This window comes from Rhamphochromis sp. 'chilingali' (genome assembly GCF_963969265.1).
Source record: "Rhamphochromis sp. 'chilingali' genome assembly, chromosome: 13".
Taxonomy (NCBI): Eukaryota; Metazoa; Chordata; class Actinopteri; order Cichliformes; family Cichlidae; genus Rhamphochromis; species Rhamphochromis sp. 'chilingali'.
In genome coordinates this window covers 30,903,062-30,918,137 of record NC_137940.1, presented here as the reverse complement: position 1 = coordinate 30,918,137, position 15,076 = coordinate 30,903,062, and the positions used below count along the sequence as shown (strand labels likewise).

Genomic DNA, 15,076 nt, shown 5'->3' with positions numbered 1-15,076 from the left:
TGTCAAACTAGAGAAAAGGTTTAAGTCTATAACATACATACACACATAGTATGCATACAGACAGTGCATAAGCATACAAACAGGAAGTAAAGTCAGTCACTCATGAGAGCAAAAAGCTCTCACATGTTGTTTACTTTTCTCAACAGAAAACTCAGACATGCTTCAGGAGATGTTTAAAAAAACAAAACAAAAAAAAACAAAACAAAAACAAAAAAAACACTCACACTCTCTCTCACACACACACACACACGGCCCTGCATTACAGAATGGGCCCAGCAACAGTTGCACAGGTGTGGTGCATGCACGTGTACGCGCCCGCACGCGCACACACAAACACACACTACAGCGGGAGATACTGGAGGACTTCTGTGCATTTGCATGGTAGAAAAGTGCGAGAGGAAGTCATCCCATGAAAATGACATTACATGTACGAGGGGATGCAACATTTTGGCAAAGAATGAAAAGAAAACAGGAAGAGAGAGTGCTGCACAAACATATAAGATTATGGTCACAAATATATAAGGTTGTGGTGTGAGAGTGTGTGTGTGTGCGCGCGTATGTGTGTGTGTGAGAGAGAGAGAGAGAGTGAGAGAGAGAGAGAGAGAGAGCAGGCAGTGCTGAACATGTCTGACAGACATTAAGGAGTGTCTGGCTCCCTCGTGTGGTCACTCCGAATCTCTCTGGACCTCTGAGGCATCCGCTCGACAAATGGGGCACGTCCTGTTGGCCTGAGGGAGAAAACAGCAAATTAGGTTTGAGAGATGGTCCTTATATTCAGTCAGGATACTGATTTCATGTTCCCACACTTAGATATTTTATTTTTTAATCAATATGCAACCCTTTTAATCCAATTTACACTGAGGCTTTGTAGAGTGCAGCGTGTGTCTAAATCATAAGACTAGTATGATCAACAAGAACTTGGTGTTCAAGAGCCTCATTTAGCATTTTCAGTGGGAAATCACGTGTTTATGAAATCTTCAGCACCTTCTGACTGTAGTATCCTGGGGTTAGTGCGAGTTCACAGATTTCAGTAAATCAGATGAGATGAATTTAGAAACATTTCAACACACTTGGACTGAGACTTGCTTCTGCTATTTATCAGATCTCTTGAAGAGTGAGATTCTCACTAGAATCCTATAATTAAGAGGTGTCTGTGTATCTTAATACATGTGTGCTTGGACTGATTAGGTTTGTGCCTTTCAGCAACTTCCAAAAAGTTTTCCAGGTATGTTATGTAACACTTTGCTGGGTGACTTCTGCCCTGTTCACACATGGTCATGAATGATGTTATTACATTTAGAAAGCTCTAATTTACACTTGACATTTGAATCCATCACCACATGTGTCTCAAGTGACAACCTGTGAGCGTCTCTCACTTTCCTGCTTCATTTGCAAAAAAAAGAAAAATGTGTGCCACTTCTCTCTGCAGAGACCAAAGTGATGCAATTTTCAATACTAGTTTGCCAGAAATTAATGTTAGAAGAAGAAATCACAACAATATTAGACTCTGTTTATTCTTTGATACATTCCTGGCAAACCAGATCACCCAAGGTGTTTAACACACTCATAAACTGTCTTTATCATTTACAAACATTAAAAGGCACTGTGTATCTCATTTGAGAGCCAATGAGCGCACTATTATGCTTGCACAGAGGTCATCAATGAGCAGGGCAGTCTTTCATAATGAGGCCTCAGGCACAATTTCATGCTCACTTGAAAAACAAAGTGACCTTATGTGGCTGAGACCAGCTCAAAATCTGGTTTAGGTTATCAGATCATCCCTTAAAGTGTCTTGAGAGGACTCAAATTTACACTTGGAGTGAGCACTTATTTTGATGTTAATGCCATGTGTGAACAGTGATGTGAATCTGTTGCCAAACAATGCGCAATAAGCCTTGGCTAACTGTAAATATGTGTGTGTAACAGAGATCAGCATAAGCTGGTGGGCTTCATGCTGGACACACGTACCCTCAGCCACTTGTCGACGCACTTTCCGTGGAACTCATGACTGCAGGGCAAAACTCTAAGCAGTTGACGCGACTCAAAATCACTCATACATACCACACACCTGCAATGAGATAGCTATTAACACACAAATTACAGCAAAAGAAGAGACCTTTTTGACACTTTCTAAATGACAGACAGTGCATTCAGGCAGATTTAGTTAGGCCAGTAACTTAGGGTATCTGTGGAAATTATTTTGAAAAAGGTCACTTGGATGTACGCTTTACTAAAAAATATGCACATTTTGAATGTGAACATATTTCTCATGGTATCCAACCCCATTAGAGAGAGTTTATGGGTGATATTAGTGTGTTAAGCCCTCAGAAGCTTTCAAAACTATAAATATGCTAAATAAAATGTACAAAGACAGTCTGTTATCGATAAAAGTCCACAATGAGATTCTCAACCCTGAGTAGCTGAAAAAAATAAAAAAATAAAAAAATAATTAGGATAATTGTCCATTATTAGCAAGTACATAGTTTCTAAAAGGGAAGTACTCACAGTGTTTGCTCAGACTGATGGTTATTTGGATTAAATCGATAAGAAGGAAGCTGTTCTATGTCTCCCTTGGTCAGTCCCCGGAGTTTAGCCTCTCCCAGGCGCTCAGCAAGGTTCAGCAGAGCCTGTGGGAGAAAACATCAGCGACAGTAGAATTAGAGTCTCTCCCCCACCCTGCACACCAGGAAATGCAAAACCAAAATGCTAAAGAATGGCAAGAACAAACCTCATAATTTTCCACTTCACCATCATCGACATCCAGCTCTAGACTGATTGCAGGACCTGGCTGGACTGGCAGCATTGATCTACAGAAGAGCGATTTAACACAAACCAAAACATTAATAACATAGTAGTTAATTCAGCTCTTGAATCATCACAATACAAAGTTACTTTTTGTACTTCACATTGCAATAAAGTTATGTTTTGTTGTCACTGCTTGGCTGTATAGTACAAAATAATGAAAATTAAGTCAAGGTGGCTCACAAACAGTCAAATCCAGGAGTGGAAATTGAAAAGTACCTGTAAAAATGACAAATATCATCTTGACCTTAAACACAGTTTGGATGAAGACTCATTAGGGGATCAGTAAAATCTAACCAATAGCCTGCACTGCAGTCATTGTATTCTTTGTTTAAATAAATAAACTCTGTATTAGTTCCTTAGCCTCAAGGGGATTTTCAATGACCATGCTCAAGTCTTAATGGCTGCATCTCATATCTCGACTTTATTAATTTGCTTTTATTTTGTCGGTGTGGACAAGATTTGTTCTTCGGTTCTTTTAAACACGCAGCAAAATTAACATATTTATCAATAACACACTAATAAATATTCACATTCCAGCAATAAATATCAGGTAAATTAAAAAGAATGAGCCGATTTAAAAGTCCTTTAATTCTGCAGCTGTCCACCGGTAATGACTGAAACACATACAGTAAGAAAGAGGGAAGTCATCAGTTTTATGTGGTTGTAGGTAAGTAGCATAACAGCAGTGGCTGCAGTGACTCCAGACATGGTCACAAAAGTATAGGAAGACTTGGACTATCATGTGGACATATGCTGTCTGTCTGGAGGGGGACGCACTGAGGTTTTGAACAAAATTTTATATTCAGCCATGTATTTTAAAATTTACCACAAGCTTCTATGTCCATTACTTCAAAAACAATATAATCTTTTGAAATCAGATTATTCTTTCTGATACACTCTGGATATTTGTCTAAAGATAATTTTAAAAAATCATTCTAAGTGAATTTATTCCCCGTTCTACTTACAGGAAGTAAGGCAAGAGGCTGGGGTGGTAAGGCGAAGGTGGCAGCTGCTGGGAGCGGTACCGTCGCCCTGGGAGACGGCGAGGAATGAAGTTTGGATAGGACTAGGTGGAGAGATACAACAAATACAAGTCAGATGATTTGCACAGCATTACATTTTTTTATATAACACTTCAGTGGGATGAAATAAACATATTTTATAAATTATTGTAAATGCTCACCACTCCAAAGAATTCCTGTGGCAGGGGGTCATGGGACAGGAAGTGGAGTTGTGTGGAGTGTGGGGTGAGTGCAGGGTGGGTGGCAGGAGGATAGTGAAGCCCAGCACCCAAAGACAGATGCTCACCAAGCAGCTCAACATCATTCTCTATCCTCTGTAACGGCTGAGGAGATCAAGGACAAAATGTTAAAATTCAAAACATATAGGTGATATTGCCCAGGATTTTTCCTGTTATTACAGCATAAGAAGCAACTTAACAACTTAATAAATTTAATTAAAGAGTCTGAATGGGATTAAGAAAGAAAGTTTCAACCTTTGAAATACAAGTGTTTACAAAAGGGATAAAGAAAAGAAATAACTGAATTCAGAAAGAAAGAAAAAAGCAATTGAATTATCTCTGAAATCGTTTTTTAATCAGTTAATTGGCAGCTGCTTTAACATGTAGCCAATGCAAATGAAATAAAGTTTTAGATTAAAGCTGTGCAAAGACAAAATGTGCACAAAAGAGCTGTCAATACCACAGTTTCAGTACATATACTCATTTGTTGCCAAAACTCAAGAGTACCACAAACTGCTTCAACTCTAGTGTTTAAAATATGCATCACCCATTTAGCTTGAACTTCGTAAGACGTTTTTATAAAGTTTACAGTTTTTGAAATTCCAGGAGGAATTTTGAAAGCTTCCCAGAAAGATCTCGACTGACTAACTACTAGCTTAAATTAAAACACCTAATACAAAAGCTGTATTTGATACCAAGTTATCAAAAGGTTTCCCACTCACCGAACGGGCCTGCTGTGCTGGATATGGTCCAAACTGTCCAGGCTGAGGCAAATGAGGTGGATGGTGGGAAAGATGTGTGGGGGTATGGGTGAGATGAGGTGGAGGGAGCAGGAAGGCCGGATCACTGGACAACAGTGATGGGAATGGGTAGGGCATCGGTAAGTGCTGTACAGAACAAGTCTGAAGGACCTAGCAGAAACACACAAAAGTTTCACTTGTTAAAGTATGTTACAAAAAAGGATTTCTTAAATAAATAGATAAATAAAAATAACAGAAGAAGATTAAGTAACATTTAACAGACATGATTTGAATTCATGTCGATAAAATGCTTATTTACACCTATAACTACTTTAATTCCAAAACAAAAAATGAAATACAGCCCTGTGAAAAAGTAAGTACACTTTTGCCACTTCCAAATTAGGCAGTGACGTAGATGCCAGCTGGTGCTAATCAAATGCACTAGATTAAATGAAGATCAACAAATTATGATCGGCTCTTTAAAAGCAGAAGTTTTGGCTGTTTGTTGGTTAATTAGAAAAGGAAAGAACAAGCATGGGTTGCCAAGAGAAAGACTCTCTAAAAAACACATCTGAACAAACTACAACACTTCTGAAGAGCATAGATTTTTTTGTGTTCAAATCATGCATGCATAAAATGTATTCATAAATTGATAATACTTTTGTATGCTTCTGTTCATACTTCACGGAAAAATTCAGAAACCCCTCTGACCATGCGTGGGATCAAAACTACTATCCTTTTTTTCGCACTATAAGACGCACTTAAAGTCCTTTAATTTTCTCAAAAATCGACAGGGCGCCTTATGTATGAATTCTGGTTCTGCTTACTGACCTCGAACCGATTTTATGTGATACACAACGCTCAAAAATCTGTCAAAAAATGTTTTAGTACGACTCTGGTAAGCTACGAAGCCACACCACTTGATGGATTGTCGGAGCATTACGACTACCGTAGTCAGGAGTCCCAAAGTCAAACGAACACTGTGACATCAGTAAGAGTTAAAAACTGTCTAAATTCTTTCATCTTTAATAAAACGGTCAGCGTTAACAATGAAGTTTAATATCCAGGCATCCATGAAAACAGAATGTATTAAATTTAATGGAGTTAGAAGCGAGCTCGCTAGTTTCCACCTAAACATGATATACCATGTTCTGACTGAGAGATTTCTGAAATAATTAAAATGTACAGCTCTGCTTTCACTTCCAATATAAATAAAAACATGAAACTAAACAGCAGTGACTCAATAAACATGAGGGTTCCGGATGGTTGGAGACAAATGCAATAGCATGGCAGGATGCTGTAAAGGGACCAAACTTCAGGCAGGAGAACAACTGAGAAAATCCATCCACAATACGAGGTTAGTCATTAATATACAACAACATGGGAATAGAGCAGCAGCGAGAGAATTCAACATTAATGAATCAATGGTACGGAAAAGAGGAAGCAAGAAGAATGAGTTGAGTAAAGTTTGAGTTATCTGACCGTTTTGTTTTGCCTAATGCACCTTATAATCCGGTGCGCCTTATGGTCCGAAAAATACGGTACTATTTATTTATTTATTTTTTATTACCTCCTTCAGGTAATTATTTGCAGTTTTCCCAGAACATCAGCCACAAAATTCTCAGAATTGCCATAAAAATAACTTGCATGTAAAGAAAACAAAATACTAAAGAGAAAGGCCATCTTTTCTCTAGACTTTATCCTTTTAACAAACATATTCTTCATTTAATATAATCTTTTTTATCTTTTCTTTTTCTTGTAGCCAAACTTTTTTTTAAATTAGTATTATTTTCTACCTTGAGTCTCGGATGAAATTATATTCAGCTCAGATATTCAGTTTAGCAGTTTCTCCCTTAAGAAACTGTCACTATTCTCCCCATTTCACCATAAGGTTAAAAAAAACAAAAAACAACAACAACAAAAAACAGAAAATCACCAAAAAACGTGCAAAAAAGCAAAAACACTCACGGGAGGAGGGACGCTGCACACAGGATAGTGTTGACCACTGAAGACCACAGAGCATGCTGGGATCTGCTGTGGGGCAGAGCGAGGTGGCAGGCCAGGTGGCGCTCCCGGTGGTGTCACAGGATACGAGACTGGAGCCGAACCCTAAATATGGAGATCAGCAGAAAAAAAAAGGTCTGCCACTTTATGGCTGTAAATTTTAATTAAAAGCTGGATAGCTGGAGTTAGCAGACTTAATCCACATTGTCCGAGTTGTAAATAACAAATTTTAAAACTTCATGGATCACTGCTAACACCACAGATTTATACTTGTTGTGGAGCACAAATCAAGCAGATGATAACCCTGAGGTCTGCATTTCCCTGCAGCTGAAAACTCGTTATTCCATTTTTTTCTTTTTTGTGTTATCATTAAATCCATTGTTCATTATGTTTTCTTTTCTAGAGACAAGTTCAAAATGCTTACTTTAAGACTGCTGGATATGTGCATTAAAATATATGTATTGATTTATGTAAAGATTATGTATGCATGCATGTAGAGATGAATAAAACACAAACAAGCCAGATATATTAACAGACAACCCTGCATTAACCTTTTACCTGTATGATCAAAACAAAATTATATTACTAATTAGTCTCCATCTACAGCCATAAATAAGTTTTTACACCCACGAGTGATAGGCTTTCATTTTCACATTGACTTGTTTGCATCTTAGAGTGTTATTTGCACCCATCTCTCAATCTTAAGCAGAGTTAAAAAACAAAAGGAGACAAAAGCACAGAAAATGATTCAGTTAACAGGAATTCAATTATTTTTCTTTCCTAAAACAGGTTACATCATCTGCTTTGAACCCACCTGCTCATGAAGATCCAACACCACACTGCTTTGTTGCTGGGAAGGGTGGGCGTGTGGGTGCTGTGGATGAGCTGCAGGGTGCAGAAGCCTGGGAGAAAGGTTTGGAGACTGGTGAAGAGGCCTCGGGGAGGGATTTGGAGGATGGTACCCAGGGCGTTCTTCAGGCCCGGGCCCTGCCCCAGGCCCTCGGGGAAGCTGCTGGTTATAGGGTGGGTAGCCCTGTGGAGGAGCCGGATGGCGGTAGTTTTCATCCTGATGGCCAGGTGAAGGGCCGTTATGGGAGTGCAGGTGGTGGTGGTGATGATGATGATGGTGGGCATTGGGGTGATGGTGGTGATTGTTGTTGCTGTTGTAGTGGTGATGGTTGTTGTTGTTGTGGGAGTGGTGGTGGTGGTGTCGGGTCAGACGGTCTCTCCGGCCACGCTGACGTCTCATTGGAGGGCTGAGGTGGAAGAAAGAAGGAAAAACTAAAGAAGAGGCAGAAGGAGTTATGTTGACATTTGCATCATGAAAGACACCTGATAAGCCACCTATGGCAACATGACTAAAACTTTAATTCCTAATCATTTAACCAAACAAGAGTCAAAACCACTCAACAGGCAGATTAGTATTCAAGTTATTAAGCTTTCTGAAATGGAATTTTTCATTCAGATATTCAAATCAATTCTAACATTCAGACAAACAGCCAAATACACTATAACAAGTGAAAATTCACAAATGCATGCAGATTGCAATGCATCAGAGCAAATTGCTGTGTATCTGATACCTTAATACATTCAAGTATTTTGTTTTTGTAACCTCAATAGACCTTCCTGATTTAACACATCTGATTAATTTAATTATACTAGAAAATATGAGAAGACAATACTAAAATTTATTCCAGTCACATAGAACACAGACACTAATATGCCACAAAATATAAGTTGCCAGCTGCCAACTAATAAAACTGAGCATAATAAATATTAATACAGACAAATTCAAAGATACTATTGCAAGATCTCCAATCTGTCATAAGTCATTACATTTACAGGCTGAAAAATTAAATTTATTAATGAAGTCTGTTTGTATGCATTTGTGTCAGACACAAACCTGCGACGGTTTCGAAGGGGTGTGTGGCATCGCTCTGGCATGTAGTGAGGGTGTGGTCTGCGACTCGGCGGCAGCTCCCAGGGGCGAATGGGAGAGGAAGGAGTTGAGGGTGGGGCGGAGTTTAAATCTAACATGGACTGCTGGGAAAGACGCTGCCTTTTTGGGCTTGGGCTGTCTTCCATCTGGACACAGAGGTGAGGGAGGAGAGGAAACCACAAATGTTCGGTTAGAGGGGAAAAAAAAAAAAAAAAAAAAAAAAAAAGTGAGAACAATAAGGGAGAGGATGAATAAGAAAGAGAGCACAATGAAATACAAATTCTATTTAAACCAGAAAAAGAGCAAGGAAAACAGGCGGTGGTCATGTTTCATACTTACTTTGTCCCGATCCTCGCTGCACACGTTATCTGAATGAAAATGTAGCACTCCTCCTGCCGGCCGCACAGATTTAAAAAAAAAATATATATATCATAATCAGATAAGACAGGACTGAGGAAAACATCACAAGACACATGGACATTTGCAAGCCAAGCAGACAAAAATACACCACCCGCAACACACAAACATACACAGGTAACTGGCTGCCTCTGGCATTTTATTTTCCTTTTCTTGCCTAAACATTTCTACAGACTTCACAGCACAAAGTCCAACGTGGAAAACAAAAATGTGACATTTTGTTACACAACCAGAAAAGTGCTTTGCCCTCCCATAGGGTTTGTCTTCTAAACAAACTTAAATTCTCTGCTTTAAATGAGCAGACAAGAAAGCGAGTCATCTCTGGAAGATGTCACCCTGGACGTCTCCTCGCTAGCTGTCACAGCCAAGTCACTCCCTCTGATCTTACATGAAAAGCCCGCACGCACACACACACGCGCGCGCGCGCACACACGCACACGCACACACGTATGTATAACACGCCAGAGCAACTTTTTGATTTTTAAAATGTGACCTACTTCAAATGCAAATAACTACTTTACCCACTTTTGTAGCATAAAGAAGGAAAATTATTGATAATGAAGATAAGGAAAATAACTAACATAAAAAGCGATAATAGGTGCTATTCCTATCATGCAATAGTTCCAAACATTTCCTGAATTCAGCTTCTCAAATGTGAAGATATGCATTTATCCTGCAATCTAAAGAGATCTTTTGGCAAATTATGATGGACATGCTCATTACTACTTTTTTTTTTTTGCATTTCACAATACATTTAACAACTGAACCCCCTAGCATTAGCCCATAAACTGGAGTGACCCTATACCTGCTGACTATCCCCTTCACGTACAAAGTATTAGCAAGAATCTTGGCTTCAAATGTCATGTTGACCCACTTTTAGTGTGCTAAAGATTTTCTAAGCAGGTTAGTCAAGCACTATCAGGTTTGCAATGACAGCTTTGTTTCTGATAAAGAATCTATTTTATAAGATCAACAGAGCATCACTAAAAGGGATTGAAATTAGTATGTGCCCCCCGCCCAAAAAACCTAAAACTAAAAATAACATTGCTGAATAAACCACTAATGCTATAAACGTAATCTCAGAAAAACACAGTGCTCTCCTGTTTATCTAACAGTCCACATGTGCAGTCTGGAAGCAACATGTGCAAGCAGACCTTTCAGCAGCTTAAGAAGGATGTCCTTGAACTTGGCTGACAAGAGTTTCCTCTAAGCAGTTCCCCAAAAAACCTTTAATCACCAAAAAGAGGAGGGGGGGGGACTCCTCCCCTCATGCTTTTCTGTTTCTTCCTCTGTAAACCTCTCTCATCCAGACAGCCCTTTCTGCCTCCTCAGAAACAACAGATCTGAAGGCAGCCCCCTACCCCTTTCTTGTCTTTGCGACGCCACTCCAGAGCCATGTGAAGTCTGCCGATAGTGACAGCTCAAAGATGCCCCGCTAGTGGCTGCGGAGAACAGAGGGACGGGTGATTGAGTGTCTAGCCAACATTTGGGCCAGTACATTGGCTTACATGTTTATTCATCAAACCATCCCTTTTTCTTTAGACCTCATAGGGTTCTGGGCCTCAGATGGCCATGCAGTTTATGCAGAATTAGGCCGGTATATGCTGATTCATCCCGGGAAGCTAGGAGAGGGGATGGTGAGTCTGACTGGACAGGTTCTGTTGGTGTGTAGATGCGACCTTGCTTCCCTTTGAGCATGGCTGCTGATGGGAGACTGACACCATTTCTTTTACAACAGACAATTGAGTCGAGCAGGGTAGTGAACTCGGAGCATCAGCTGTCATCAAGAAGCAATTTGTTCATGCTCTTTAGCTGAAGTTCAAAAACTTCAAGTATCATGTGGGAGAGACAGGATGTAATCAGAGAACCACTCGATTTACAAATAGAATCTGCAGATGAAGATGTGTAAATATGTAACTACAATGTCAGCCAGCTATTACAGCTATACCAAGTGATGACATTGCTTGAAAATGGAAGAGAAAAAAATAGGAGGAGAAAATAACAGAGGTAAGGCAGTTAGATACATTTTTAACAACCCCAAATCCAACCCTGTCACATTCTGCATAAAGTGATGCCAAGAGGCGTAATACAGTGACATGTACAAACAAGACCTGGCAAACAAAAAAAATCTGTGATGCACTTAAATATACACAGTGTTGCTTTGCTTACACACAGAGAACATTTTACACACAAACCCCTGCCACAAAGGATGAGGCATGTGCAGCTGCTAAGAGGAATAAGAAGACAGCTCACACAGATGGGAAATATAGTGCTGAAGTCATTCACACAAACCCTACTTTGGTCTGTCAATTTGGGAAGCGTGTGTTTCTGTGAGAGTCTGTCTATGTGGCTCATTTTGGCTGTTTGGCAACAGTTTCTTCTATTACGACATGGCACCATTAAAAGCCTGCTTTCATTCATTCCCTGCACTTTTGTTTGCCTTTGAGGGAAGCCAGTCTAGTTTTACAGAGGGCTTCCAGTCACTTTTCACTGGAAACTTGCTGAACACTAAAGAGTGGTGCCAGTGGTGAGATAATAAACAAAAAGAGGCTCATGTGCAATCTCAAATGTTATTTTCTTTTATGAGAGTTTCATTCACTTTTTCCTCTTCTGTTTACATTTTTTTCTGTTGTCTCGTTGACGAGTTTGGGTTTGGTAAAGAAACACCGCTAACTGAATAAACCTTTGATGGAAACCGGACAGTACAATTAGATTTGATGTGAGAAAGTGATGAAACAAACAATGAGCCCACACAACTGCACTCAGCAACATCAATCTTTACTTGTTAATGGCTAAATACAGTAAAGAAAGACATATTTGACTAATCTGAGACAATATCAAGCTTTACTCAGGGTAAAATGCAAGTTGAAGAGTATAATGCTTAAGGATGAAACAAGGAAAACTGTATAATGCCAGCCTGCACCACAGCACTGAAACTAAAAATAAATCACTATCGAGAAAAGGACAAGCCTTGTTTCAAGGCTCCAACTGCTCTATTAATCAGACTCCTCTCATACATGTCTTGCAGAAACTGAATAAGAGCATGTGGGATGTCTTAACCAGTGGGCTCATGCATTTGTCTCTGATCTGATAAATGAAATTGCACTGCTGCTCTATAGCGAACACGATTACAGTCTGAAGAACTTAAAGATTTGTTTTATTCAATGTCAAAAGCAATTCAACTTTATCGCTAAATATCTCTATCTAGATAACAGTAATCTGAATGTTTTTGGTGTTACTTTCCTTATGCTGTTTAACTGCATTCATACGAGTAACATGATGTGATCTGGAGGCCTTAAGCACAACTGTGCTTGGATTAGCCTTAGGAAAAATCTGCAGTGTGAAATGTCTACTAATAGCCAAGATCATTTGCATTCTGAGAATAAAGCCAGACAATGACATACAAGGAAAAGTTTGTGACCTATTTGCACTCTATTTCTAGAGATGTGTGAACAATGCACACTCCAAGACACTGCAATAAGAGATAACCAGTTTCCTTGATCCTTAACATGCATTTTAAATTTTTTTTGTATTTCTGTAAAGATTAATAAAAGCAATTCTACAAGTTTAACCTTTGTATTTTTCAAAAAAAAAACAAAAAAAAAACAAAAACAAAAAAACACAACAACAACAACAACAACAACATGCTCCCTGCCAATTTTAAATATACTTTTCCCCAAATGTGAAAAAAGTCAAATATGCTTATTCAAACATCAATCATTAACCGTTACTTGGATGATAAAACTAAGACATATAAAAGTCATAGTCTTCCAGTTAAGCTACAAATAAGTTTATACAGGGAGAAGTTGCAGGCCAATAGAATAATATTATTTTTGATTTATCTGCAGTGCTTAGTTTCTACTGTGGGCAGGGCAAGTTGAATTCTGGAAATAAAGTCAGCTCAGGAGGTAGAGTAGGTCACCTACTAATCGGAAGGTTGGGGGTTTGGCAAGATAGTTTGGCAAGTTGGGCAAGATACTAACCAGAAGCTGAATGTCAGATAAAAAGCACTTAAGCCTAGAAACAAGTGTTTGTGTGAATGGGGCATGTTGAATACAGTGCTTTGAGTGCTCAGAGAGAGCAGAAAAGCGTTACATAAGAACCAGTCCATTTTCCAATGACATACAAGACAAAGTTTGTGAACTTGGTTTTCCCTATTTACATGAGTAAACGCTGACCAAACCTCTAAAGAAAAGAGACTGCTGCCTACCGAGCAGCGACCCATAGCTGGCCTTTCAAGCAACAGCTGGCAGTGAAAGCACCAAGCCTTTTAAGCTGCTAGTGATGAGGCTGCATCCCTCAGAGGAGGGATCCATCCTGTGTTAGTATGTAATGTAGATGCAATGCATCTAGCCGGGCTGCAGGCCCCGACTACTTAACCCTGCTTACCGGCTCCGGGATGCCTGTGAGCTCCGTGTGAAGAGTGGCGCTGCGCCCCTGCGGACAGGTAGCTCCCCTGGGTGTGCTGCTGCTGGTTCTCGGGGTAGCTACGACCTCCGTGGTGCGGCGCCCAGCTAGAGTTGCTCTGCTGCGGGTAGTTCACCCCTCCGCCGCTGGCGCTCATCAAGCCCCCGTTACCGATCGCGTTAGCGCCGCCGTTGCTTCCAACGCTGCCGTTCATGGCGAAATGAAAGAAGCCAGACCGAGACCGCGAACGAGTCCTCGGGGGGTCCATGGCTAGAAAAGGACGACGGCGGTGGTGGATGTAATGTGACGTACGGGCAGGTGCCTCGCTCTTTAGACCGCTTTTCCGTCTCTCTCTCTCTACCCGCCCAGTTACCTCTGACGATCACCTGCTACTGCGAGTGTTTTCTGAGGCATTTAAAGCTATTGTTTTAATGAGATGAGACACCTGAAGGCAGCAGGTTCAGGGAAGCACAGCCCTCGTATGTCGCACAAGCACCATCTGCATCGACTCCATCCACTTTCTCCTTTTTGCTATCGGTGCCGCTCAACTTAACGAAAAACCGCTTATTATTTTCTTAAACCATAAGGATTCAAAATTAATACAGCTGCATACAGTACAACAAAATTATGTTTTAACTCTCCGTTATCGTCAGTGCTGTCCTCATTACTAGAACGGTTTAATCATTTTCTGCGTCTCTTTTGTGTTTTCACAGTCAACAGTCAGGCTTTCCCCACATTAAATAAAAGTATTTTATAAGCACTGGTCGCACAGAATTAAGTCTTATATCAGTGAAACCATTGCCGAGACTTATGCTGAGGAACAACTGAAAATAATAGCCAGCTCTGTGCCACCAAAAAGCCAGCTAAATAAAACACTTCGATCCGACAACACAAAACATAAGCAAGATGGCTAGCTGTAAAGCGTTAGCGAACTAAAAACAAAACACAAAAAACGGCCGCCCGGTAGTTGCTTGCAAAATAAAGTTATTAGCATAAGTTTTTCAATAAATTAGAAGTAAACCACAGCGGCTTGCCTACAGTAAACAGAAAAGTTACACCCCTCTGCGTTTGCTAACTATACCTACTCGTTCATTAGCATAAATTCGATTTTCCAGCTAGCCCAAGGCTAACAGGAAGCGGGGTCTAGAGGGGAAAACAAGTCCAACAGTGCCGACATTACGAGCTAGCGAGCGTCGTTCCGTGTCAATGTCAGGCTGGTCGGTGAGCAAAGCTAAATAGCGAATATCCTATCTACATGAAAAAGCGAACAGCTACCTCGTCCGTGAACTGAGGTGGACAGTATATGTCTAATTTAAATCCCCTCTCGCATTCGCTATCGAGTGTTTTCTCTGGTCAGCGGGGAGTGTAGTGGAGATCAATCAATGGGAGGTTCGCATCGCTGTCAAGTCATCATCAATCGATAGCAGAACGACATTTTGCTAAATTGCTTTCTACTTTTCATATAAAATTATACAAAGTCGCTAGAAAGGAAAAGTGAAAAGTGACGAGAGCAGAATATGTCTT

At 40.1% G+C, this 15,076-nt stretch overlaps 1 protein-coding gene across 1 annotated transcript; it reads right to left on the bottom strand.

Moving 5' to 3' along the window:
• Positions 1-222: 222 nt before the first annotated feature.
• On the bottom strand, positions 223-14,924 carry LOC308408267 (E3 ubiquitin-protein ligase RNF38-like). The gene is made up of 12 exons (XM_080900452.1): positions 13,535-14,924; positions 9,068-9,120; positions 8,693-8,874; positions 7,604-8,045; positions 6,754-6,894; positions 4,768-4,956; positions 3,989-4,150; positions 3,771-3,871; positions 2,729-2,807; positions 2,506-2,627; positions 1,969-2,068; positions 223-728 (listed from the first exon to the last, which is right to left on the bottom strand). Exons 1-12 carry the CDS (start codon positions 13,818-13,820, stop codon positions 666-668), a joined length of 1,920 nt encoding a protein of 639 aa, XP_080756578.1. The 5' UTR covers positions 13,821-14,924; the 3' UTR covers positions 223-665.
• Positions 14,925-15,076: the final 152 nt, after the last annotated feature.

Coding starts and splice junctions, on each gene's coding strand:
- LOC308408267 (XM_080900452.1), bottom strand. CDS start 13,820: ATGGACCCCCCGAGGACTCGTTCGCGGTCTCGGTCTGGCTTCTTTCAT. Junction 6,895..7,603: donor TGTTGGATCTTCATGAGCAG/GTGGGTTCAAAG, acceptor CTCCATATTTAG/GGTTCGGCTCCAGTCTCGTA. Junction 2,069..2,505: donor CATCAGTCTGAGCAAACACT/GTGAGTACTTCC, acceptor ATCTCATTGCAG/GTGTGTGGTATGTATGAGTG.